Below are 25075 nucleotides of genomic sequence, written 5' to 3'. Positions count from 1 at the left end.
GGTCATTGGGAGGCACAGAGCAGCCTTGGGGCTACACCCGGCCAGTGGTACAGCCCGTCCCCCCCTGTCGCTGTCATGGTACAGCCCGTCCCGCCATCCATGCCGTGGTATGACCTGTGTCCCCCTCGTCCCCACAGTGGTACAGCCCACGCTCCCCAGTCCCCTGCAGTGTTATAGGTCGTGTCCCCCCCACCCCCCCCACCCCAGCCTTCGCCATGGTACGGCCCCTGTGTCCCCTCCCCAGCCCCTTAGTGCTACATCCCCCGGTGCCTCAGTGGTACGGTCCCGCCGTCCCCCCCCCTCCCCGTCCCGCAGTGGTACGGTCCCCCCTGAGGCGGCCCCGCCCGCCCGGCCCGGCCCGGCCCGGCCCCTCCGGGCCGCTCTCCCCGGGCCGCCCCGCTCCGGCCGCCCCCGCACAGGTACCGCCCCGCCGGCCGGGCCCGCAGCCCCCCCTCGGCCCGGTGCGGGGGTCGGGGGGGGTCCCCCCGTTTTCCCTTCCCCGTGAGTGCCTTCCTCCCCCCAGTCCGGAATGGTCTGTCCCCCCCAACCACACGGAATGGTCTTTCCCGCCCTCCTCCTCGCCCCCCCACCCCCCCCCGCCGCCATGGTCTCGCCCGGCGCCGCCCCGCCCCCGCCGCTGGTTTCCGCGCGAATCCGCCGCCCGGTCCCGCCGCTCCCGCCGCCGCCCCGATGCCGGCCCGGGCCGCCCCGCTGCCCCCCCCGGCCCCGCTGCCCGCCGAGCTGCGCCGACGGTGAGTCCCCGGCCCCCCGGCCCGGGCCCGCCACGGCCCGCCCCGCCCGGGCCCGGCGGGGCCGTTACTGCGCTGCACGGCCCGGCCCGGAGCCCGGGCACCGCGCTGACACCCCTGGGGCTCACTGACAGCCCCCCCGGCAGCGCGCTGCGCACCCCCGGGACTGCACTGCATTGCAGTGACCCCCCCCGACACTGCACTGACCCCCCCGGTTCTGCACTGACCCCCCCGACACTGCACTGACCCCCCCGGTTCTGCACTGACCCCCCCGGTTCTGCACTGACAGCCCCCCCGGCAGTGCGCTGCGCACCCCCGGGAGTGCACTGCATTGCAATGACCCCCCCGGCACTGCACTGACAGCCCCCCTGGCAGTGCGCTGCACACCCCCGGGACTGCACTGCATTGCAATGACCCCCCCGGCACTGCACTGACCCCCCCGGTTCTGCACTGACCCCCCCGGTTCTGCACTGACAGCCCCCCTGGCAGTGCGCTGCACACCCCCGGAACTGCACTGACAGCCCCCCCCCCCGACAGTGCACTGCATTGCACTGACCCCCCCAGGACTGCACTGACAGCCCCCCTCCAGCACTGCACTGCATTGCACTGACCCCCCCCCGGGAATGCATTGACAGCCCCCCAGGACTGCACTGCACTGACCCCCCCAGAACTGCACTGACCCCCCAGGACTGCACTGACAGCCCCCCAGCACTGCATTGCAATGACGCCCCCCCCGCCCAGGACTGCACTGACAGCCCCCCAGCACTACACTGCATTGCATTGACCCCCCCCGGGAGTGCACTGACAGCCCCCTGGCAGTGCACTGCGCACCCCCAGACTGCACTGCACTGCCCTGCCCCCCCCCACCCTGGGCCAGCACTGACAGCCTCCCCAGCACTGCACTGCATTGCACTGCCCCCCCCCGCCCTGGGAGTGCATTGACAGCCCCCCAGCACTGCACTGACACCCCAGCGTTGCAGTGCATCGCCCCGCTGCTGCGCTGCACTGACAGCCCCCCCCTTTATTGCACTGCAGTGTCCCCCCCGGTGTTGCAGCCCTTGCAGTGTGTGGACACCTCTCCCCCCCCTGGTTTGCAGTGCACTGCCCCCCATACACTGCATGGCCCTGACCCCCCCATGCACTGCACAGACCTTGCACTGCATTGACCCCCCCCATGCAGTGTCCTGGTCCTCTATCCGTTGCATAGACCCCCCCGCACTGCACTGACCCCCCAACACTGCATTGACCCCCCCATGCAGCGTCCTTGTCCTCTATCCATTGCATAGACCCCCCAGCACTGCAGTGACCCCCCCATGCACTGCACTGACCCCCACACTGCATTAACCCCCCCCATGCAGTGTCCTGGTCCCCTCTCCATTGCATAGACCCCCCCAGCACTGCACTGACCCCCCATGCACTGCACTGACCCCCACACTGCATTGACCCCCCCCCATGCAGTGTCCTGGTCCCCCACCCATTGCTTAGACCCCCCCAGCAGCGCCCTAACCCCCCCCACTGTCACTGACCCCCACGGGTGCTCAGCCCCCCCGTCCCCCCACCTATGGGCCAGCCCTGTCCCCCACTTGTGGGGGGGCCCCAGTCTTGCGGGGGGGTCCCATCGGGGCGCTCCATCCCCACGTGGCGCTGGGGACACCGGGGCCTTGCCCCCGCGTGGCTTTGTCCCCACTTGGCGTCGGGGGGTCCGTGGGCGCCCCCCACCTTTCCATAGGGTGTGGGACCCAGAAATCCATTGTGGCGGGGGGGTGATGAACCAAAGTGGGGCGCAGCGGGGATGGGGGGGCGGTTCTGAGCCATCCGGCACCGTCCCGGCGCCCCCTCCCCGGCACGGTTCGGCGTTTCCTGCGCCGTGTTCCCCGCCGCCCGGCTATTGTCCCTTCCGCTCTCCTCCCGGCATCCCCCGGCCGGCGGGAAGCAGTTTGGGGGGGGTCACGGCGCTCGCCGGCCCCCGCCGCAGCCGTTCCCCGCTTCGGCGGCCCCTCTTCCGGTGCGGCGGGCGCGCGGCACGGCCTCGGCGCGCCCCGACCTTTCCCCGTCCCGCCGTTGGCGTTTGCCGGAGCGCCGCCGGCATGGCCGTCCTCAAACCCAGGTGCCATATCGCCCGCCGGCTTTATTGGTATTTTTTTTGGGGGTGGTGGGTGGCGATGGGGACCCCCCCCCGCCCCTCCATCTCCTTCCTTTCCGGCAGGAGCCCCGGTGAGCCGGCAGCGCCGGGAGAGCCGCCGGTACCGGTGGCACCGCAGACGTCCCGTCCCCCGTACGGCAGGCGGAAGCGTCCCCGGGGGGGCGGCCACATGGCCCCACTTTGGCGCTTGGGCTCCCTGTTTGGGTGGGGGGGTCACACTGAGCCCCCCCAGGCGATGGGGTTTGGCCCTCGCTGTGCGGCTGGGGGCTGGCTGCCCCCCCCCGGCACCGCGCCGGCCGCTTCCCCCCACGCTCCGGCGCCGCTTTGTGCCGCCGGCGCCGTGGGAAGGCGACACGTGGCTTCTCCCCCGTGGGTTTTTGTGCCATCGCCGCGCCGGGGGGCAGCGACCCCCACATTGCACCCTGGGGCACCCGTGTCCCTTTGCCGTCCCTTTGCCGTCCCTTTGCCGTCCCTTTGCCGTCCCCGGCGCGGGCACCGAGCGTCCCCCTCGTACCGAGGGTGTTCGCTCCATCCTTGCGGCCGGCGCCGGGTGCCATTTCTGGCGCCGCCGCGGTGATTTTGGGGCCCCACGGTGTCCCCCCCGTGGCTCTGGTCCCCAACGCTCTTCTCTTTGCAGGCTGCAGGACTTGGAGAGGGACGAGGATGCCCGGAGTGAGAAGGTGAGCGCGCCGGGAGCCGCGTTTCCAGCCGGTTTGGATGGCGCCGGCGCCGCCGTGGGGTCGGCGGAGCTCCGGGATGTGACACCGGCGCCGCGGTTCCTCGGCGCTGCCACACGGCTCGTTTGGGTCACAACGACCCCTCGAACGCTCCATGCTCGGGGAGGAGCGTTGTCCCATGTCCCCAGGCTGGAAAAGGACCTGGGGGTGTTGAACAGCAACCAGGAGGTGGCCAAGAGGCCACCGGCATCTTGGCTTGTGCCACCAGCGCTGTGGCCAGCGGGACCGGCGCGGTGACCGTCCCCTGGGGAGGAAAAGCCGCGAGTGCTGGGGGCGCAGGCGCCGTGTCCCTTTGTCACATCCAAACCTCCATCACCGTCCGGCAGGACGAGCGGGAGCACCGGGTGGTTGGGCTCAGCATCCCCATGGCATCATGTCCCCATGTCCCCTCGGTGTCCCGATGTCCCCTCAGTGTCCCCGTGTCCCCGCAGGAGTGTGTCCGGGAGAAGCTGAGCCTCATCCATGGCTTCCTGCAGGCCGACGTGCAGAACCAGCTGAGCGAGCTGGAAGCCAAACTGCGCTGCGAGGAGCTGTCGGAGGTGAGACCCGCGGGGGTTCGGGGCTCTTGGTCCCCACCGGATCCCAGTGGCGCCGGGGGGGTTCACAGAATCACAATGTCAGGGGTTGGAGGGACCTCAAAGCTCATCCAGTGCAACCCCCCGGAGCAGGAACACCCGGCTGAGGTGACACAGGAACGTGTCCCTGTCCTGGAACTGAGGGGCCACAACTGGACACACTATTCCAGATGTGACACACTATTCCAGATGTGACACACTCTTCCAGGTGTGGCCTCCCCAGGGTAGAGCAGAGGGGCAGGAGAACCTCTCTGACCTACTGACCCCCCCCTCTAATGCCCCCCAGGTCCCATTGGCTTCCTGGCCACAAGGGCCCAGTGCTGGCTCAGCCCACAGCACCCGCTGTTCCCAGCTGGTCTCCCATCCAAGCACTGACCGGGCCCGACCCTGCTTAGCTTCCCACATCAGATGAGATGGGTCGTTCTCAGGGTGCTGTGGCTGTATATATTATATATATATATATATATATATATATGTATATATATATGTTCCCCAAGTATATCCTGATAATATCTGAACTAAAGGGCAGAGCAGAGGGGCAGGAGAACCCCTCTGACCTATTGACCACCCCACTTCTAATCCCTTCCAAGGTACCAATGGTCTCCCATCCAAGCACTGACCGGGCCCGACCCTGCTTAGCTTCCCACATCAGACGGGATGGGGCGTTCTCAGGGTGCTATGGCTGTATATATTATATATATATATGTTCCCCAAGTATATCCTGACAGTATCTGAACTAAACCCTTTTTCATGCTCATCCTGCTGTCCCCAGGACCCCCAGCTCCCTTTTCACTGCTCCCCAACAGCTCGTTCCCACCCTACACTGGCACCTGGGGTTGTCCTGCCCAGTTACAACACTCTACGCTTGTTCTATATGATTAAGCCCCCACCCCTCAGCTCTGACACCCCCGTGTCCCCCCCAGGAGCGCTACCTGGCCAAGGTCAAGGCCCTGCTGCGCCAGGAGCTGTCGGCGGCCAACGGGGCGGCGCCGGCGGCCAACGGCTGCTCCAAGAACGGCGCCTACGGCAGCGACGACGACTCGGAGCGGGCGGGCGGCGATGGGGACGAGGACGGCGGCGGCGACGGGGAGGACGCGGCCGGCTCGTCCTCCTCGTCCTCGGCGGCCGCGGCGCCGGCGCGCAAGCCCCGCAGGAGCCGCTCCAACGGCGACGGCAAAAGTAACGCTCGCTCCTTCCCTCCCCCATTAGAGAGTCGGTTGGTTCGTGGGGGAAGTGGTTCTAGAAGGAAATATTGATATAAAAAGGAATAAAATAATTATGTGATAGATAAAATAATAATATAAAAAAGTCATTGTGGAAGGAGGAATGTAATGATATAAAATAATTGCGTTGGTAGGTAATAATATGGTAAGGAAATAGAATAATCGCGTATATAAAATAACTAGATGGGAAAGAAATAACAAGCGTGTAAGTAAATGAGATAATATAATAAAATAATTGTAGAGGTAAAATAATAGAAAAATAGTTGTATAGGTAAAATAATAGAAAGATAGTCGTATAAGTAAAATAATAGGAAGATAATCATATAAGTAAAATAATAGAAAGATAATCGTATAAGTAAAATAATAGAAAGATAATCGTATAAGTAAAATAATAGAAAGATAATCGTATAAGTAAAATAATAATAAAATAATCATATAAGTAAAATAATAGTAAAATAATCGTATAAGTAAAATAATAGGAAGATAATCATATAAGTAAAATAATAGAAAGATAATCGTATAAGTAAAATAATAGAAAGATAATTGTATAAGTAAAATAATAGAAAGATAATCGTATAAGTAAAATAATAATAAAATAATCGTATAAGTAAAATAATAATAAAATAATCGTATAAGTAAAATAATAGTAAAATAATTGTATAAGTAAATAATAGTAAAATAATTATATAAGTAAAATAATAGAAAAGTAAGTGTATAAGTAAAATAATAATAGAAAAGTAAGTGTATAAGTAAAATAATAATAGAAAAATAGTCACACAAACTCAAACTGGTTCTATAACCAAATAACACAAGATGAGATAAACCAGTTTGATATCTACCTAAAATAATAATAGGAAAGGAAATAGAATAATGATACATATAACAGCAAATAATTCAATATCAAATCCAGGGGACTGAGAGCAGAGATCAGCCCCCGGTGGGGGGTTGGGGTGACCTTGCTGGGGTGCAGGGATGGGGTTGGTGTCACCCCCTTGCCGTCACCCCAACGGTGTCACCCCGTTGCTGTCACCCCGATGGTGTCACCCGCTGCTTTCACCCCGTTGTTCTCACCCTGGTGGTCCCAGCCCCGCTGGGTGTTCGAGGAGGTTGTTGTCACCCCATTGGTGTCACCCCATTGGTGTCACCCCGGTGGTCCCAGCCCTGCGAGGTGTTCGAGGAGGTTGTTGTCACCCCGTTGTTGTCACCCCGTTGTTGTCACCCCATTGTTGTCACCCCATTGGTGTCACCCTGGTGGCCCCAGCCCCGCGGGGTGTTCGAGGAGGTTGTTGTCACCCCATTGGTGTCACCCCATTGGTGTCACCCCGGTGGCCCCAGCCCCGCGGGGTGTTCGAGGAGGTTGTTGTCACCCCGTTGTTGTCACCCCATTGGTGTCACCCTGGTGGCCCCAGCCCCGTGGGGTGTTCGAGGAGGTTGTTGTCACCCCGTTGTTGTCACCCCGCTGCTGTCACCCCGGTGGTCCCAGCCCCGCGGGGTGTTCGAGGAGGTGTCCCCCTCGTTAACACGACCCTTTGCTGTGTTAATTGGCAGAGTCCCCCGGGCGCTCGCGGGTGACACGGAGCTCCGGCCGCCAGCCGACCATCCTCAGCCTGTTCTCCAAGAGGTCAGTGCGGGACGCGGTGACCGCGGGGACGCGGTGACCACGGGGACGCGGTGACCGCGGGGACGGGGTCACCCTCTTCTTCCCCCCTCTCCCATCCCCAAAATGGGGGTCCCAGCACCTCGGGGACCCGGTGATGCCACAAAAAGCCTCCATGCCGGGTAAAACATGCGCTGGACCCAAAGAATTGTGGCGAGCGGAGGGAAATCCAGTTGGCCGCTCATACTGGGACCGGTTTAGCGTCTTTATTAACGATCCGGTGAAGCGATTGCGTGCCGGCGACACCTTAGCAATGCGTTGGGTTCGCGGTTGGATTTGGTGACCTCAAGGGTGTTTTCCAACCAAAATCATTTGGGGACAAGGGAAATGGCTCCTCTGGGGTTGAGCCGTTGCGTTGGCAAACCCGCAGGTCCAACAAGCGGAAATCGGAGGAGGCGAACGGCGACGTGAAGCAGGAAACCATGAGCGTGGAGAAGGAGGAAGAGGAGCTGGAGGAGAAGGTGGGTACCGGCGCCATTTGGTGCCCAACTTTATCTTGTCCTGGGGGGCGTCGTGCCCTCCGACTCCCCCTTAACGCCTTTTAATCCTCCCGCAAGGAACAAGACGAGAAGAGGTTGAAAATGGAAGCCAAAGAAGGGTAAGGAGGACGTAGCGCTGCCGCCCCGGTGCCGTTTCGCTGGGGAACGACGGCGTCGTGCCGCTCTTCATCCCTTTGTGGTGTCTTCTGCGCAGGTTGGAGCTTAAAGATGAAATCACTCAGGTTAAAACTACGGCGCTTGCTAAAGTAAGTTCCTTTCCCTCCGTCTTGGCCTTTTGGGGGCTTGTTTGGTTTAAAAAAGAGCGCTTAGATCCTCCATACGGGGACGATAAAGCCGTTTCCAATCAAGGCGGGAGCAGCACAGCCTGGATGACCTTGGGCTGCTTTCTCGGTTGCTTCAGTCCACATTCTTCTCACTTAATCTTAAGAGTATCATCGAGATACACTTAAGAGTATCACAGAGATACCCCAGATGAAGCCAGGTCAATGGAGGACTTTGCTTTAGTTGGCGGGACTGGGTTAGGGAGCAGTTGGGCAATCTGGACATCCCTAAATCCATGGGTCTGGATGGGATGCACCCTTGGGTGCTGAGGTGGCTGAGGTCATTGCTGGACCGCTCTCCATCGTCTTTGGGCAATGGGAGAGGTGCCCGAGGATTGGAGGAATAGTGTGTCACATCTGGAATAGTGTGTCACATCTGGAATAGTGTGTCCAGTTGTGGCCCCTCAGTTCAAGGACAGGGAACCGTTGAGAGAGTCCAGCGCAGGGCAATGAAGATGATGAAGGGAGTGGAGCATCTCCCGTATGAAGAAAGACTGAGGCTATAAATCTAAATCCTGTCTTTTTATTTCATAAGAACTCTCTAGATTTAGACGCCTGCTGATTTTATGAGAACGCCTCTTGCTTATATAGAGTCTAATACTGCAAATATTGTGTAAACTCAACCCCTGTCGATGATTGTAGATCTTTTGAACTGTATTGTTCATGCCCTACTGCATTCTACTTCAGAAACTACCCGACCTTTCAGAAATCTCCCCTAGAATGAAAAACTGACACTGTTTAGCTTCTTATTTTGGGGGAGGAGCTCCGCGCCGACGCCGTGTCCCCTCTCTCGCAGACCACCCCTCCCAAGTGCATGGACTGCAGGCAATACCTCGACGATCCCGACCTCAAGTTCTTCCAAGGGGACCCCGGCGACGCCGTAAGGGATTTAACGTTCCTTCTGCGGGCGCGGGGGACGTTTCGTTAGCCGGAAGGCTCGTTAATCCTTCTCCGTCCCCGGCGCAGCTGGAGGAACCCGAAATGCTGACGGACGAGCGCTTGTCCCTGTTCGACGCCAACGAGGACGGGTTCGAGAGCTACGAGGACCTTCCGCAGCACAAAGTCACCTCTTTCAGGTGAGACGCGGGGTGCACAACCCCACGGGAGGCGCACACCCCACAGACCGACGCCCCCAACCCCACGTCTGTCCCCCGGCAGCGTCTACGACAAGCGGGGTCACTTGTGTCCCTTTGACACCGGGCTGATCGAGAGGAACATCGAGCTGTACTTCAGCGGCGCCGTCAAGCCCATCTACGACGACAACCCGTGTCTGGACGGTGAGTCGGACGCCTCCGTTGTCACCTGAAGCGTTTGTCACCTGAAACGTTTGTCACCTTAAACATTAGTCACCTGAGACATTGTCACCTGAAATGTTTGTCACCTGAAAAATTTTTCACCTTAATTGTTTGTCACCTTAAACATTTTTCTCCTGAAACGTTTGTCACCTGAGACGTTTGTCACCTGAAACGTTTTTCACCTTAAATGTTTGTCACCTGAAACATTTTTTACCTTAAACGTTTGTCACCTTAAACTTTTTTCACCTGAAATGTTTGTCACCTTAAACAATTTTCTCCTGAAACATTTGTCACCTGAAATGTTTGTCACCTTAAACATAAGGTGACAAACGTTTCGGGTGAAAAACATTTCAGGTGACATATGTTTATGTCACCCGAAACATTTGTCACCTTAAACGTTTTTCACCTTAAACATTTTTCACCTGAAAACGTTTGTCACCCGAAACGTTTGTCACCCAAAACATTTTTTACCTTAAACATTTTTCTCCTTAAACGTTTGTCACCCGAAACGTTTGTCACCCGAAACGTTTGTCACCTGAAACATTTGTCACCTTAAACATTTGTCACCTTCAATTTCAGCTCAACGCCACATGCAGAATCAGATCCGGGTGGCGCTTTGTCACCCATAACTGCTTGATTTTTGTATTTCGGGGGGCGCCAAAGACTGAAATGGGTGTTTTCTCGCTTTCAGGTGGGGTGAGAGCCAAGAAATTGGGGCCCATCAACGCCTGGTGGATCACGGGCTTCGACGGGGGCGAGAAAGCGCTGATCGGCTTCAGCACGGGTGGGTGAGCCAGGATGGGCTCCATCTTCAGAGCGACTCTCGCACTCTTGCTCCAAAAATTGGGTGGGTTTGTGTTAAAAAGGTGGTGGAGGAGCGTCCGGTACCATCTGTGTTGGGGGAATAAGGGTGATATGGGGGGGTTCAACTGCCTGGTTCTTCAATAGCGCTCAGTTCCCTGTTCAACCCCCCGCAGCCTTCGCGGATTACATCCTGATGGAGCCCAGCGAGGAGTACGCGCCCATCTTCGCCCTCATGCAGGAGAAGATCTACATGAGCAAGATCGTGGTGGAGTTCCTGCAGAACAACCGCGACGTCAGCTACGAGGACCTGCTCAACAAGATCGAGGTGAGCCGGGGGGGTCGTTTGGACACCCCTGGTCCATCCCAGCGGGTGGGATTAGGACCTGCTCAACACATCGAGGTGAGCCGGGGGTGTCGGTGGGATGGGGGGGTTGTTTGGACACCCCGGTCCATCCCAGCGGGTGGGATTAGGACCTGCTCAACACGTCAAGGTGAGCCGGGGGGGTCGTTTGGGGACCCCCATCCTGTGCCAGCGGGTGGGATTAGGACCTGCTCAACAAGATCGAGGTGAGCCGGGGGGGGTCGTTTGGGGACCCCCATCCTGTGCCAGCGGGTGGGATTAGGACCTGCTCAACGCATCGAGGTGAGCCGGGGGGCTTGTCTGGGGACCCCCATCCTGGCCCAGTGGGTGGGATTAGGACCTGCTCAACAAGATCGAGGTGAGCCGGGGGGGTCCTTTGGGGACCCCCGTCCTGGCCCAGCGGGTGGGATTAGGACCTGCTCAACACATTGAGATGAGCCAGGGGGGTCGGTGGGATGGGGGGGTTGTTTGGGCACCCCCGGTCCATCCCAGTGGGTGGGATTAAGACCTGCTCAACACATTGAGGTGAGCCAGGGGGGTCGGTGGGATGGGGGGGTTGTTTGGGCCCCCCCGGCCCGTCCCAGCGGGTGGGATTAGGGACGGGTCTCTCTGAGCGCGACACACACCCTGAGTTCACTCCGATGGCTCCAGGGCTCCGATTCAATGGTGAATTTACTAAAAGCACGCGGTGAGAGACAAATTAGAGCAATTAGTGACTTGCCGAAAGTGTAATATCCCCAAACTCATCAAACATTGACTGCAAAAGCTCTTCTAAAATTAGTCACTATAATGCAAACCAAGACTTCAGCAGCAGGACTTACTGTGGTGTTACCTTTGTGTTCAAGAAGAAAAAGAGAAGGAAAACGAAGTAGATATGATTAAGATATCAGAGAGAAAGATATCATCCTAATTAGGCCACGAGGTCTTCACTGTTAATTGGCTCTATCTTAAATATCATTCGCAATTCTTTGGGAAGACGAAGTGTCGGTGTCCGCAGCCGGTTGTCTGTACCACCCCATTGTCACTTCTCTCCCGGGGTTGGCAGATAAACTGCCCGTGTATCCACCCCGTGTGTCCACCTCGTGTATCAATAATGAGGTATTGCAGGCGTAACGTCGTTTTAATGGGGACGCGGGGAGCGTTTCAGGGTTGTGACCCCCCTGAAACTCCTCGCAGACCACGGTTCCCCCCGCTGGGCTCAACTTCAACCGCTTCACGGAGGACTCGCTGCTGCGGCACGCGCAGTTCGTGGTGGAGCAGGTGGAGAGCTACGATGAGGCCGGCGACAGCGACGAGCCCCCCGTCCTCATCACCCCCTGCATGCGGGATCTGATCAAACTGGCCGGCGTCACCCTGGGGAAGAGGTGAGCCCCGTGTCGCCCTTTTTGGGGGTCAATCACCCATCATTTTCCTTCCAGGAAGAGCATTTAGGTTGTTCCCGGTTGATGGGAAGGTTGCGCTCGGCGGCTGTTGCGGTTTGATTGCGGGCTGATGGATGTTTCATTAACCCCCTCTTCCCATTTCCCACTAATTACAGGCGATTGGGAGGGGAAGAAGGACAGAGTTGAAAAAATTAAACATGTTTTACTGATAAAAATAGAGAAAATAACACTAAAATACACAAAACTGATATCGAAAGTCCTGGCAGCTGCAGGGCAGGCACCCCAAGTCCCGGACTGGACTCTGCAGCCAAGCGGAGCTGGATTCAGTCTCTCACTTGGCCTCAGTTCGCAGGGACGACTCGCAGGGTCCTCTCCTAATTTCGGCCATAGGGAAAAGTGACGAGATCCTCGTGATCTCCCACTTCTCTATGAAATATTTACGTGAATGGGATGGTATATTCCGTTGTCAGCCTTTGGTCTCGCGGGACGTGCATCCATCCTTATCGGTGACCTCGCGATCCATTGCTATGGCTACCAAAACACGTATGTGGCTTTCAGGAAAGCACTTTAGCTGACAAATTCGCTACGAGACAAACTTGTTTTGAACAAAACCAGGACGTGCGAGCAGAAATCCTCCCCAAATTGGGGAAAGCTGGGTCTCCAGAGCCCGGCTTTGCTCGTTGTCCCTTCGAGGTGGTTTTTGGGGTGCTCCGGATGAGCCGTGGGGACCCCCCTGGGGTGCTGGGCTGTGTGTTGGGGCTGTAGCTCCGTGGATCCGAGGCACAGGGTCCCCTCTCCCGTTGGTCGCAGGCGAGCCGTCAGGCGCCAAGCCATCCGGCACCCCACCAGAATAGACAAGGACAAGGGGCCCACCAAAGCCACCACCACCAAACTGGTGTACCACATCTTCGACACCTTCTTCTCGGAGCAGATCGAGAAAGACGAGAGGGAAGACGACAAGGAGAACGCCATGAAGCGCCGGCGCTGCGGCGTCTGCGAGGTAACGGGAAGCCCCGCTGTCCCCTCTGTCCCCTCTATCTGTGAGTGGCCCTTTCTGGGCTCGCTCCCGTGGGGACGGGGAGGCCACTGCGGTCCCTGTGGCTCCTACCCGGGGTTGTTTGGCCGTGCTCAGCGTGTCCCTTTGTCCCCATTCCAGGTTTGCCAGCAGCCCGAGTGCGGGAAGTGCAAAGCCTGCCAGAACATGGTGAAATTCGGGGGCAGCGGGCGGAGTAAACAGGCGTGTTTGCAGAGGAGGTGCGTCCCCCCCAAAACTCCCCCCTGGAGAGAGGGGACACGCTCCCCGCGCCGCCTCCCGCTGCAGCCACTGTCCCCGTGTCCCCAGGTGTCCCAACTTGGCCGTCCGGGAAGCCGATGAGGATGAGGAGGTTGACGACAACATCCCCGAGATGCCGTCGCCCAAGAAGATGCTGCAGGGGAGGAAGAAGAAGCAGAACAAGAGTCGCATCTCCTGGGTGGGGGAACCCATCAAGGTGCGTTTGGGGCGCGAAGCCGCTGCCCCTCTCACCTGGGGGGGGTGCGGGGGCTGCGTTGTGCACCAATGGGGGGGTGTAACCGTCCCCTCCGCTTCTGCAGAGCGATGGGAAGAAGGATTATTACCAGAGGGTCTGCATCGACTCGGAGACGCTGGAGGTGGGAGATTGTGTCTCCGTCAGCCCCGACGATCCCACCAAACCCCTCTACCTCGCCAGGTCGGTGCCGCGGGGCTGGGGGGGATGTTGGTGCGGACAGCTGGTGTTCCTAATTAAAGAACGCTAATTAGTTGGCTGTGCTGCTGTTGGAGGACAGCACTGGGCCCTTGTGGCCAGGAAGCCAATGGGACCTGGGGGGGTTAGAAGGGGGTGGTCGGTAGGTCAGAGAGGTTCTTCTGACCCTCTGCTCTGCCCTTTAGTTCAGATACTATCAGGATATACTTGGGGAACATATATATATACATGTATATAATATATACAGCCATAGCACCCTGAGAACGCCCCATCTCGTCTGATCTGGGAAGCTAAGCGGGGTCGGGCCCGGTCAGTGCTTGGATGGGAGACCAGTGGGACCTGGGGGGGATTAGAAGGGGGTGGTCGTAGGTCAGAGAGGTTCTCCTGCCCCTCTGCTCTGCCCTTTAGTTCAGATACTATCAGGATATACTTGGGGAACATATGTATATACATATATATAATCTATACAGCCATAGCACCCTGAGAACGCCCCATCCCGTCTGATGTGGGAAGCTAAGCAGGGTCGGGCCCGGTCAGTGCTTGGATGGGAGACCAGCTGGGAACAGCGGGTGCTGTGGCTGAGCCAGCACTGGGCCCTTGTGGCCAGGAAGCCAATGGGACCTGGGGGGGATTAGAAGGGGGGGTCAGTAGGTCAGAGAGGTTCTCCTGCCCCTCTGCTCTGCCCTGGGAGGCCACACCTGGAATAGTGTGTCACATCTGGAATAGTGTGTCACATCTGGAATAGTGTGGCCCCTTCCAACCCCTGACACGCTGCGATTCTGCGATTCCACGCCTCTCAGCCCTTTCCCGCCGCCCTGTAACCGCGCGTCCCCCCGCAGGGTCACGGCCATGTGGGAGGACAGCAGCGGGCAGATGTTCCACGCTCACTGGTTCTGCCCCGGCTCCGACACCGTCCTGGGAGCCACGTCCGACCCTCTGGAGCTGTTCCTGGTGGACGAGTGCGAGGACATGCAGCTCTCCTACATCCACGGCAAAGTCAAGGTCATCTACAAGGCTCCCTCGGACAACTGGTCCATGGAGGTGGGTGCCGGCCCCGCGACCCCCCCGGCGCGGCTCCGGCGCCGCTCCCAGCCAACGCGCTCTCTCCTGGCAGGGCGGGCTGGATATGGAGATCAAGATGGTGGAAGACGACGGGAGGACTTATTTTTACCAGATGTGGTACGACCAGGAATACGCCCGCTTCGAATCGCCCCCCAAAACGCAGCCGGCGGAGGACAATAAATACAAGTGAGTGTGCGCGGGGCGGCCCCGCTCCCCGAAACGGCGCCGCGAGCGGCCTCGGCAGCGCCCCAATGTCCCCCCAGGTTCTGCATGAGCTGCACGCGCCTGGACGAGGTGCGGCAGAAGGAGATCCCCAAAGTGGCCGAACCCCTGGAGGAAGGGGATGGGAAGATGTTCTACGGCGTGGCCACCAAGAACGGGGTGCAGTACCGCGTGGGCGACGGCGTCTACCTCCTCCCCGACGCCTTTTCCTTCAGGTTGGTGCTTGCGGGATGCTGGAAACGCGTCCAGGATGCTCCTTGGGTTGAGCTTTGGGTGCAGGAGCCGGGATCTCCGGGGGGTGAATCCCACTCATCACCCTCATTCCCCAAAGTTTAGCTTAGAAATGAAGGCGCCTCCAACCCCAATTTCACCTGCTGTTATTAAACCGAGCGGCTCTCTCTGCTCAGAGAGTCTTGGCTGTTGAGCTGCTGTGTTTTCACGGATTTAATCCTATTTTTCCTTCAAAAGAGTGAGGCTGGATAGATGGAAAAGGCGAAACAAGAGCCTTTAATTACGGGAGAAATGGCAAATCTCTCGGTGAATAGGTTGGGGTGTTGGCGTCTCGCTTTGCAACCAAACCCCTTGGTTATGTGTTGTGGAGAAGGACACAGTGCTGCTTGGGGTGTTTTTGGGGGGCAATAGGGATCCCCTAACACCTTCCTTCCCCTTCTCCCCAGCATGAAACCCGCCAGCCCCGCCAAGCGCCCCAAAAAGGAGGCGGTGGACGAGGAGCTGTACCCGGAGCATTACCGCAAGTACTCCGAGTACATCAAGGGCAGCAACCTGGACGCCCCCGACCCGTATCGCGTGGGCCGCATCAAGGAGATCTTCTGCAACATCCGCAGCAACGGGAAGCCCAACGAGGCCGACATCAAGCTGCGCATCTGCAAGTTCTATAGGTCAGTTGCCATCCCTAGAGCTGCGTTTTTCTACCCAAATCTCGCGCTTGCGGAGGCGTCGAGGGAGGGGAAGGCGCTGACGCTCCCACTGGACATCTCTCTGCCTTTAAATCCATTGACCAGCTCCGGTGCCAATTCTCCCTCCTCTTAAAACCTCCCTGAAATGCTCTTTGCTATGAAACAAATCCCTTTGGTGCTTTGCACTGGGGGAAACCAACCCTCCTCTCTTTGGGGAGATAGATGCTTGGTGAGCACCTTGCCAAAAACTCGTCCTTCATTCACATTTTGGATGCTTTTCCCCCCCGCAGACCCGAAAACACACACAAATCGGTGAAAGCCAGCTACCACGCCGACATCAACCTGCTGTACTGGAGCGACGAGGAGGCCACGGTGGATTTCCGCGCCGTGCAGGGCCGCTGCACCGTGGTGTACGGCGAGGACCTGACCCAGAGCATCCAGGATTATTCCGCCGGCGGGCTCGACCGCTTCTACTTCTTGGAGGTGAGGGCGATGGGTCTGGGTCTGTGTCTCTTTGGGGTGCTGGGGGTACCGCGGGTGTTTCGGAGCTGGAAGAGCTCTTGGTATTCAAAGTGTCGTGAGTTGTTGCTGTGGCTGAAGGGAAGGAGCCAGAGAGTCGTGGGCAATGGGGCAGAGGCCAGTTGGGGCCTGGATCCAGCGCAGTGCCCCAGGGGTCTATATTATTCAATATATTCATCAATTATTTGGATGAGGGAATAGAGTGAGTGTCACCCAGTTTGCTGGTGACACCAAGCTGGAGCAGTGGGGACACTGGGAGCTGTGCTGCCATCAGAGACCTGGACAGGCTGGGGAGGAGAAATTCAATGAAATAGAACAAGTGTAGAGTGTTGATCTGGGCAGGAACAGCCCAGGGTCCAGTGTGAGTTGGGGAATGAGCTGTTGGAGAGCAGCGTAGGGGAAAGGGAGCTGGGGGGCCTGGGGACAGCAGGGAGACCATGAGCCAGCACTGGGCCCTTGTGGCCAGGAAGCCAATGGGACCTGGGGGGGTTAGAAGGGGGTGGTCGGTAGGTCAGAGAGGTTCTCCCGCCCCTCTGCTCTGCCCTTTAGTTCAGATACTATCAGGATATATTTGGGGAACATATATATATATACATATATATAATATATACAGCCATAGCACCCTGAGAACGCCCCATCCCGTCTGATGTGGGAAGCTAAGCAGGGTCGGGCCCGGTCAGTGCTTGGATGGGAGACCAGCTGGGAACAGCGGGTGCTGTGGCTGAGCCAGCACTGGGCCCTTGTGGCCAGGAAGCCAATGGGACCTGGGGGGGTTAGAAGGGGGGGTCAGTAGGTCAGAGGGGTTCTCCTGCCCCTCTGCTCTGCCCTGGGGAGGCCACACCTGGAATATTGTGTCACATCTGGAATAGTGTGTCACATCTGGAATAGCGTGTCACATCTGGAATAGTGTGTCCAGTTGTGGCCCCTCAGCTCAAGGACACGTTCCTGTGTCCCCTCAGCCGGGTGTTCCTGCTCCGGGGGTTGCGCTGGATGAGCTTTGAGGTCCCTCAACCCCTGACATTCTGTGATTCCTCCCCAGGCTTATAACGCCAAAACCAAGAGCTTTGAGGATCCTCCCAACCACGCTCGGAGCTCGGGCAATAAAGGGAAGGGGAAGGGGAAGGGGAAAGGTGAGTGTGTCGGCGCGCAGGGGGCTCGGCTGGGTGAACCGGTTCGCGCTGCCGAGCAGAGATAACGGAGATAAGATCTACCGCGGTGTCTCTGTTCTCCGCTCCCGCTCCGACAGGATGCGGCTCTGCCTCGGCTGTAAAGCTCTTCAAAACACAACCTTGTAGCCAAAGCACCTGGGCCTGGAGACATTGCAAAGATTTTTGGTTGCCAACCCTCGCGTTGGGCTCCGTACCCAATGCGAGTTATCACTGCGCCCATCAGACCCCGAAAACTGCAGCACCCATGGGTGCTTGGATGGAAACGGGAATGGGTGTTCCCTTTCAATCGGCGCCAATCCCTAATATTCTCTTATTCTATGGCTCTATGGCTCTATACAGTTGTTCCCTTCCAATCCCTAATATTCTCTTATTCTATAACTCTATGGCTCTATAAGGGTGTTCCCTTCCAATCCCTAATATTCTGATTCTATGGCTCTATAAGGGTGTTCCCTTCCAATCCCTAATATTCTCTTATTCTATGACTCTATGGCTCTATACAGTTGTTCCCTTCCAATCCCTAATATTCTCTTATTCTATAACTCTATGGCTCTATAAGGGTGTTCCCTTCCAATCCCTAATATTCTCTTATTCTATGACTCCATGGCTCTATGAGGGTGTTCCCTCCCAATCCCTAATATTCTGATTCTATAGTTCTATGGCTCTATATGGGTGTTCCCTTCCAATCCCCGATATTCTATAACTCCATGGCTCTATAGGGGTTCCCTTGGGATCCCCAGCACCGTTTCCCTTCCAAATTCAACGGTGTATCCTGGTAATGGGGGTGGAAAAGGAGCAGGAAGGTGCTGGAAGCTGATGTTACAACCGCGGGGGAGGAGAATTTGCGTCGTAAGCGCGTGGAGGAGGAACCGAGCGTGCGTGTCGATGGTTCCGTTCGCAGGCAAAGGCAAAGGGAAGGCGGCGTGGAGCTGCGAGCAGAGCGAGCAGGAGCCGGCCGAGCTGAAGCTGCCCAAGCTGCGCACCCTGGACGTGTTCTCGGGCTGCGGGGGGCTGTCCGAGGGCTTCCACCAGGCGGGTGAGCGGCGCCGCGGCCTCCGGTGCCAGCGCCGGGGCGGCATCTGCCCTGTGGGGAAAGGGGTAAAGAGCTGGGGCTCTGGAGCTGGACGAGAGGAGACTGAGGGGTGACATTCATGGGGATCCCCAATGTTCTCTTATTCTATAACTCTATGGCTCTATACGGTTGTTCCCTTCCAATCCCTAATATTCTATAGCTCTATGGCTCTATAAGGGTGTTCCCTTCCAATCCCTAATATTCTATAGCTCTATGGCTCTATAAGGGTGTTCCCTTCCAATCCCTAATATTCTGATTCTACGGCTGTATAAGGGTGTTCCCTCCCAATCCCTAATATTCTCTATTCTATAACTCTATGGCTCTATACGGTTGTTCCCTTCCAATCCATAATATTCTCTTATTCTACAACTCTATGGCTCTATATGGTGTTCCCTTCCAATCCCTAATATTCTGATTCTATAACTCTATAGCTCTATACGGTTGTTCCCTTCCAATTCCTAATATTCTGTGGCTCTATAACTCTATGGCTCTATAAGGGTTTTCCCTCCCAATCCCCAATATTCTCTTATTCTATAACTCTGTGGCTCTATATGGGTGTTCCCTTCAGTCCCTAATATTCTGATTCTCTGGCTCTATAAGGGTGTACCCTCCCAAACCCTAATATTCTCTTATTCTATAACTCTATACGGTTGTTCACTTCCAATCCCTAATATTCTGATTCTCTGGCTCTATAAGGGTGTACCCTCCCAATCCCTAATATTCCAATTCTATAACTCTATGGCTCTATAAGGGTGTTCCCTTCCAATCCCTAGTATTCTGATTCTATGGCTCTATACGGTTGTTCCCTTCCAATCCCTAATATTCCAATTCTATAACTCTATGGCTCTATAAGGGTGTTCCCTTCCAATCCCTGATATTCTATAACTCTATGGCTCTATACGATTGTTCCCTTCCAATCCCTAATATTCTGATTCTATAACTCTATAGGCTCTATAAGGGTGTTCCCTTCCAATCCCTAATATTCTGATTCTATGGCTCTATAAGGGTGTTCCCTCCCAATCCCTAATATTCCAATTCTATAACTCTATGGCTCTATACGGTTGTTCCCAGGCGTGTCGGAGACGCTCTGGGCCATCGAGATGTGGGAGCCGGCGGCGCAGGCGTTCCGCCTCAACAACCCCAGCACCACGGTGTTCACGGAGGACTGCAACGTGCTGCTCAAGCTGGTCATGTCCGGCGAGAAGACCAACTCGCTGGGCCAGAAACTGCCCCAAAAAGGCGACGTGGAGATGCTGTGCGGGGGCCCCCCGTGCCAGGGCTTCAGCGGCATGAACCGCTTCAACTCCCGCACCTACTCCAAGTTCAAGAACTCCCTGGTCGTCTCCTTCCTCAGGTGAGCTGCTGAGGAGCTGTTGGGGGGCTTAATGTGACCCCCCGTTTTCTATATCGCTCTGGCCTCGTTCCTTTTCCTCCTCGCAGCTACTGCGACTACTACAGACCGCGGTTCTTCCTCCTGGAGAACGTCAGGAACTTCGTGTCCTTCAAGCGTTCCATGGTGCTAAAGCTCACCCTGCGCTGCCTCGTCCGCATGGGTTACCAGTGCACCTTCGGGGTGCTGCAGGTGGGCAATTCAAACCAAAACGGCATAGCGCTTGGCTACGTTGCTCCTTGGTTTGGTTTGGTTTGGTTTGGTTTGGGGGGACGTTTGGTTTGGTTTGGGGGACGTTTGGTTTAATTTGGTTTGGTTTGGGGGATGTTTGGTTTGGTTTGGGGGGATGTTTGGTTTGGTTTGGTCTTGGGGGACATTTGGTTTGGTTTGGGGGGACATTTGGTTTAGTTTGGTTTGATTTGGTTTGGTTTGATTTGGTTTGGTTTAGTTTGGTTTGGTTTGGGGGGACGTTGGTTTGGTTTGGGGGACGTTTGGTTTGGTTTGGGGGACGTTTGGTTTGGTTTGGGGGGACGTTTGGTTTGGTTTGATTTGGTTTGATTTGGTTTGGTTTGATTTGGTTTGGTTTGGTTTGGTTTGATTTGGTTTGGTTTGATTTGGTTTGGTTTGATTTGGTTTGGTTTGATTTGGTTTGGTTTGGTTTGGTTTGGTTTGGTTTGGTTTGATTTGGTTTGGTTTGGTTTAGTTTGGTTTGGTTTGGGGGGACGTTTGGTTTGGTTTGGTCTGGGGGGATGTTTGGTTTGGTTTAGTTTGGGACGTTTGGTTTGGTTTAGTTTGGTTTAGATTGGTTTAGTTTGGTTTAGATTGGTTTAGTTTGGTTTGGTTTGGGGGGACGTTTGGTTTGGTTTGGTTTAGTTTGGTTTGGTTTAGTTTGGTTTGGTCTGTGGGGACATTTGGTTTGGTTTGATTTGGTTTGGTTTAGTTTGGTTTGGTTTGGGAGGACATTTGGTTTGGTTTGGTCTGGGGGGACATTTGGTTTGGTTTGATTTGGTTTGATTTAGTTTGGTTTGGTTTGATTTGGTTTGGTTTGGGGGGACATTCTGAGCTCTTTGCGGACACAAACTGGTCGGGGAAGCCGCGGTGACGCCGGGAGCCGTCCCTTCCCCCAGGCTGGCCAGTACGGCGTGGCCCAGACGCGCCGCCGCGCCATCGTCCTGGCCGCGGCGCCCGGCGAGAAGCTGCCCATGTTCCCGGAGCCGCTCCACGTCTTCGCGCCCCGCGCCTGCCAGCTCAGCGTCGTGGTGGACGACAAGAAGTTCGTCAGCAACATCACGCGGTGAGCGCTCGGAGCCGCGCCGGCGCCGCGCGGGGCCGCCGTTCGGGTCTCACGCCTCCCCGTGTTCCTCCCAGGACGTATTCCGGCCCCTTCCGCACCATCACGGTGCGCGACACCATGTCCGACCTGCCGGAGATCAGGAACGGCGCCTCCGCCTTGGAGATCTCCTACAACGGGGAGCCCCAGTCGTGGTTCCAGCGGCAGATCCGGGGCTCCCAGTATCAGCCCATCCTCAGGGACCATATCTGCAAGGTGCGGATGTCGGGGTGCGCTCGGACCCCCCCAAACTGAGAACCAAGCTGAGACGGGGGTCGAGGGCAGGTTGGATGTGAGGTGGGGTGAGAGGGATGATCCCCAAGCCCTCCCAAAGGTGATGGAGCTGCTGAGACGTGTCCCTCTCCCCCAGCCTTCCCGGGTGGGGTGACGGGGGCTCTCGGGGTGGCCCGTGTCCCCCGTGTCCCCCCGCGGTGACAACGGGCTCGTGGTTGGCAGGACATGAGCGCCCTGGTGGCCGCCCGGATGAGACACATCCCCTTGGCGCCCGGTTCCGATTGGCGCGACCTGCCCAACATCGAGGTGCGGCTGTCGGACGGCACGACCACCCGCAAGCTGCGCTACACGCACCACGAGAAGAAGAACGGCCGCAGCAGCTCCGGAGCGCTGCGGGGGGTCTGCTGCTGCGCCGAAGGTGGGTGCCGGCTCCCCAAAAACCACCGCGGGTGCTTTTCCGTCCCCGCTCCTCACCCTCCATGTCTCCACAGGGAAACCCTGCGACCCCGCCGACCGGCAGTTCAACACGCTCATCCCGTGGTGCTTGCCGCACACCGGCAACCGGCACAACCACTGGGCCGGGCTCTATGGGCGGCTGGAGTGGGACGGCTTCTTCAGCACCACCGTCACCAACCCCGAGCCCATGGGCAAGCAGGTGGGTGCCGCCAAATCGGTCCGTGCCGCCAAATCGGTCCGTGCCGCCAAATCCTTCCGTGCCGCCAAATCCTGTGCCACTAAATCTCTCCGTGCCGCCAAATCGGTCCGTGCCACCAAATCGGTCCATGCCACCAAATCGGTCCATGCCGCCAAATCTCTCCATGCCGCCAAATCCCTCCGTGCCACCGAATCCTATGCCACCAAATCACTCTGTGTCACCAACTCGGTCCATGCCACCAAATCTCTCCGTGTCACCAAATCCTATGCCACCAAATCCCTCCATGTCACCAACTCAGTCCATGCCACCAAATCCCTCCGTGTCACCAAATCCTATGCCACCAAATCCCTCCGTGCCACCAAATCCCTCCATGCCACCGAATCCTATGCCACCAAATCACTCTGTGCCACCAACTCGGTCTGTGCCACCAAATCCTTCCATGCTGCCAAATCCCTCCATGCCACCAAATCCTATGTCACCAAATCCCTCCATGCCACCAAATCCTATGCCACGAAATTGGTCCATGCCACCAAATCCCTCCGTGTCACCAAATCCCTCCGTGCCACCAAATTGGTGCGTGCTGCCGGATCCAGCCCCCGCTCCGGGAACGGGGCGGGTGTTGCCGAACGGCGGCCGCGGTTCCGAGCGCGTTGGGTTTCCTCGTTGCCGCAGGGTCGGGTGCTGCACCCGGAGCAGCACCGGGTGGTGAGCGTGAGGGAGTGCGCCCGCTCGCAGGGCTTCCCCGACACCTATCGCCTCTTCGGGAACATCCTCGACAAGCACAGACAGGTGAGCGACGGCCGTTTGCTGGCGCCAAACCGGCACCCACGGGACGCGGCGTTAACCTGGTGTTAACACCCCCAGGTTCCGGTGTAAGTTGGGAACAAGCTGTTGGAGAGCGGTGAAAAGGGGCCTGGGGACAGCAGGATGAGCATGAGAAAAGGGTTTAGTTCAGATACTGCCAGGATATACTTGGAGAACATATATATATACATATATATATAATATATAGAGCCATAGCACCCTGAGAATGCCCAATGTCGTCTGATCTGGGAAGCTAAGCAGGGTCAGGCCCGCTCAGTGCTTGGATGGGAGACCAATGGGACCTGGGGGGGATTAGAAGGGGGTGGTCAGTAGGTCAGAGAGGTTCTCCTGGCCCTTTATGTTGTCCTTTAGTTCAGATACTATCAGGATATACTTGGGGAACATATATATATCCATATATATAATATATACAGCCATAGCATCCTGAGAACGCCCCATCCCGTCTGATGTGGGAAGCTAAGCAGGGTCGGGCCCGGTCAGCGCTTGGATGGGAGACCAGCTGGGAACAGCGGGTGCTGTGGGCTGAGCCAGCACTGGGCCCTTGTGGCCAGGAAGCCAATGGGACCTGGGGGGGTTAGAAGGGGGGGGTCAGTAGGTCAGAGAGGTTCTCCTGCCCCTCTGCTCTGCCCTGGGGAGGCCACACCTGGAATAGTGTGTCACATCTGGAATAGTGTGTCCAGCTGTGGCCCCTCAGCTCAAGGACAGGGACACGTTCCTGTGTAACGTGGGTGCTCCCGCTCAGGGGGCTGCACTGGCTGAGCTCTGAGGTCCCTCAACCGCCGCTCTGTGGTTCCGTGCAGGTCGGTAACGCGGTGCCTCCTCCTCTAGCCAAAGCCATCGGGCTGGAGATCAAATGGTGCGTGTTGGCGAAGCTGAAGGATGACATGGCGGGTAGGTGCCGCGCCGGGGGGGTGAAACACCGTCCGCGCTCAGCCCTCGATCCTCTATCTCTAATTATTAGTCTGTTTTAACGAATTATAGAACTCATCGTTTAGTAGAACATTAAGGCAGGAACCTTTAAACATCAACCAACCTTATAGCTGTAGAATCTTTGTACTTAGTAGTCACCCCTCTCTTAAAATTGACGTAGATTTACAAGATCTTCTCAGTTACCTGTTTTAAAAGAATTAAATGAGAAACAAGGGGTTGTTAGTTAGCATTGCTTAATTAAAATGATTAGAATGATTGTCAAGAATTGCAATGGATATGTAATATTGCTGTCAATATAATATGAAGGGACACCCCGGTGCTCATTTTAAACATTTAAATGCTCCTTTTAAAGCACTAAAACATAATTTTCAGAGTCTTAGCTCGATGATTTGATGGTGTTGCCCCGTCTGGGGGTTCCCGGTGCTGATTTTAAACATTTAAACGCTCCTTTTAAAGCACTAAAACATAATTTTAAGAGTCTTAGCTCGATGATTTGATGGTGTTGCCCCGTCTGGGGGTACCCGGTGCTCATTTTAAACATTTAAATGCTCCTTTTAAAGCACTAAAACATAATTTTAAGACTCTTAGCTTGATGATTTGATGGTGTTGCCCCATCTGGGGGTCCCTGGTGCTCATTTTAAACATTTAAATGCTCCTTTTAAAGCACTAAAACATAATTTTCAGAGTCTTAGCTTGATGATTTGATGGTGTTGCCCTGTCTGGGGGTCCCCGGTGCTCATTTTAAACATTTAAATGCTCCTTTTAAAGCACTAAAACATAATTTTAAGACTCTTAGCTTGATAATTTGATGGTATTGCCCTGTCTGGGGGTCCCAGGGCCCATGGGGGGGGTACAACGGTGTCACCCCCCCATGTCCCCACAGAGCCCAGCGCCCCGGAGAAGATGGAGACCATGGAGACCGACTGACGCGCAGCCTCTGCTCCCGCCAACACGCACCCCTTTATTTGAACCCCTTCTTTTGGTTTGTTTGGTTTGATTTCGTGTCCGTCCCCCCGCCGCTGTCTGTGCTGGTCAAACTCCATCACCCGCCCTGGGCCGAGGCCTCTGGGACCCCCCGGGCTCCAGGCCCCGCCCCGTTTTTACGCCGCATTGTATTGAAAATAATCGGCCGCTTTGTACAAGTGGGAATTGATACTTTATGTAGTTTTTATATGTTGTAATATTTCTTCAAATAAATCTCTCCTATAAATTATAACCCCGCTTTGGCCCGCGTTTCCTGTCTCCGGGCCCGGCGTAGGCCTCGGGGTTGCTTAGCAACCGCT

General features: G+C 56.6%; 1 protein-coding gene across 1 annotated transcript; it reads left to right on the top strand.

The window, feature by feature from the left end:
- The first annotated feature begins 572 nt into the window (after positions 1–572).
- Positions 573–25008, top strand: DNMT1 (DNA methyltransferase 1). Its single transcript, XM_082077155.1, has 34 exons — positions 573–752; positions 3530–3572; positions 4061–4168; positions 5128–5383; positions 6976–7048; positions 7455–7545; positions 7642–7682; positions 7778–7829; positions 8701–8784; positions 8871–8980; positions 9063–9181; positions 9891–9983; positions 10177–10328; positions 11541–11728; positions 12557–12746; positions 12903–13000; positions 13089–13236; positions 13340–13455; positions 14310–14511; positions 14585–14718; positions 14796–14969; positions 15432–15653; positions 15962–16154; positions 17230–17320; positions 18258–18392; positions 19500–19782; positions 19869–20010; positions 20946–21112; positions 21187–21364; positions 21605–21800; positions 21874–22037; positions 22710–22826; positions 23663–23753; positions 24676–25008. Exons 1-34 carry the CDS (start codon positions 691–693, stop codon positions 24717–24719), a joined length of 4557 nt encoding a protein of 1518 aa, XP_081933281.1. The 5' UTR covers positions 573–690; the 3' UTR covers positions 24720–25008.
- Positions 25009–25075: the final 67 nt, after the last annotated feature.

This window comes from Streptopelia decaocto (genome assembly GCF_964273445.1).
Source record: "Streptopelia decaocto genome assembly, contig: HAP1_SCAFFOLD_591, whole genome shotgun sequence".
Classification (NCBI taxonomy): Eukaryota; Metazoa; Chordata; class Aves; order Columbiformes; family Columbidae; genus Streptopelia; species Streptopelia decaocto.
Note: the sequence above shows the minus strand (reverse complement) of the source record. Positions and strands in the feature narration are given on the sequence as shown.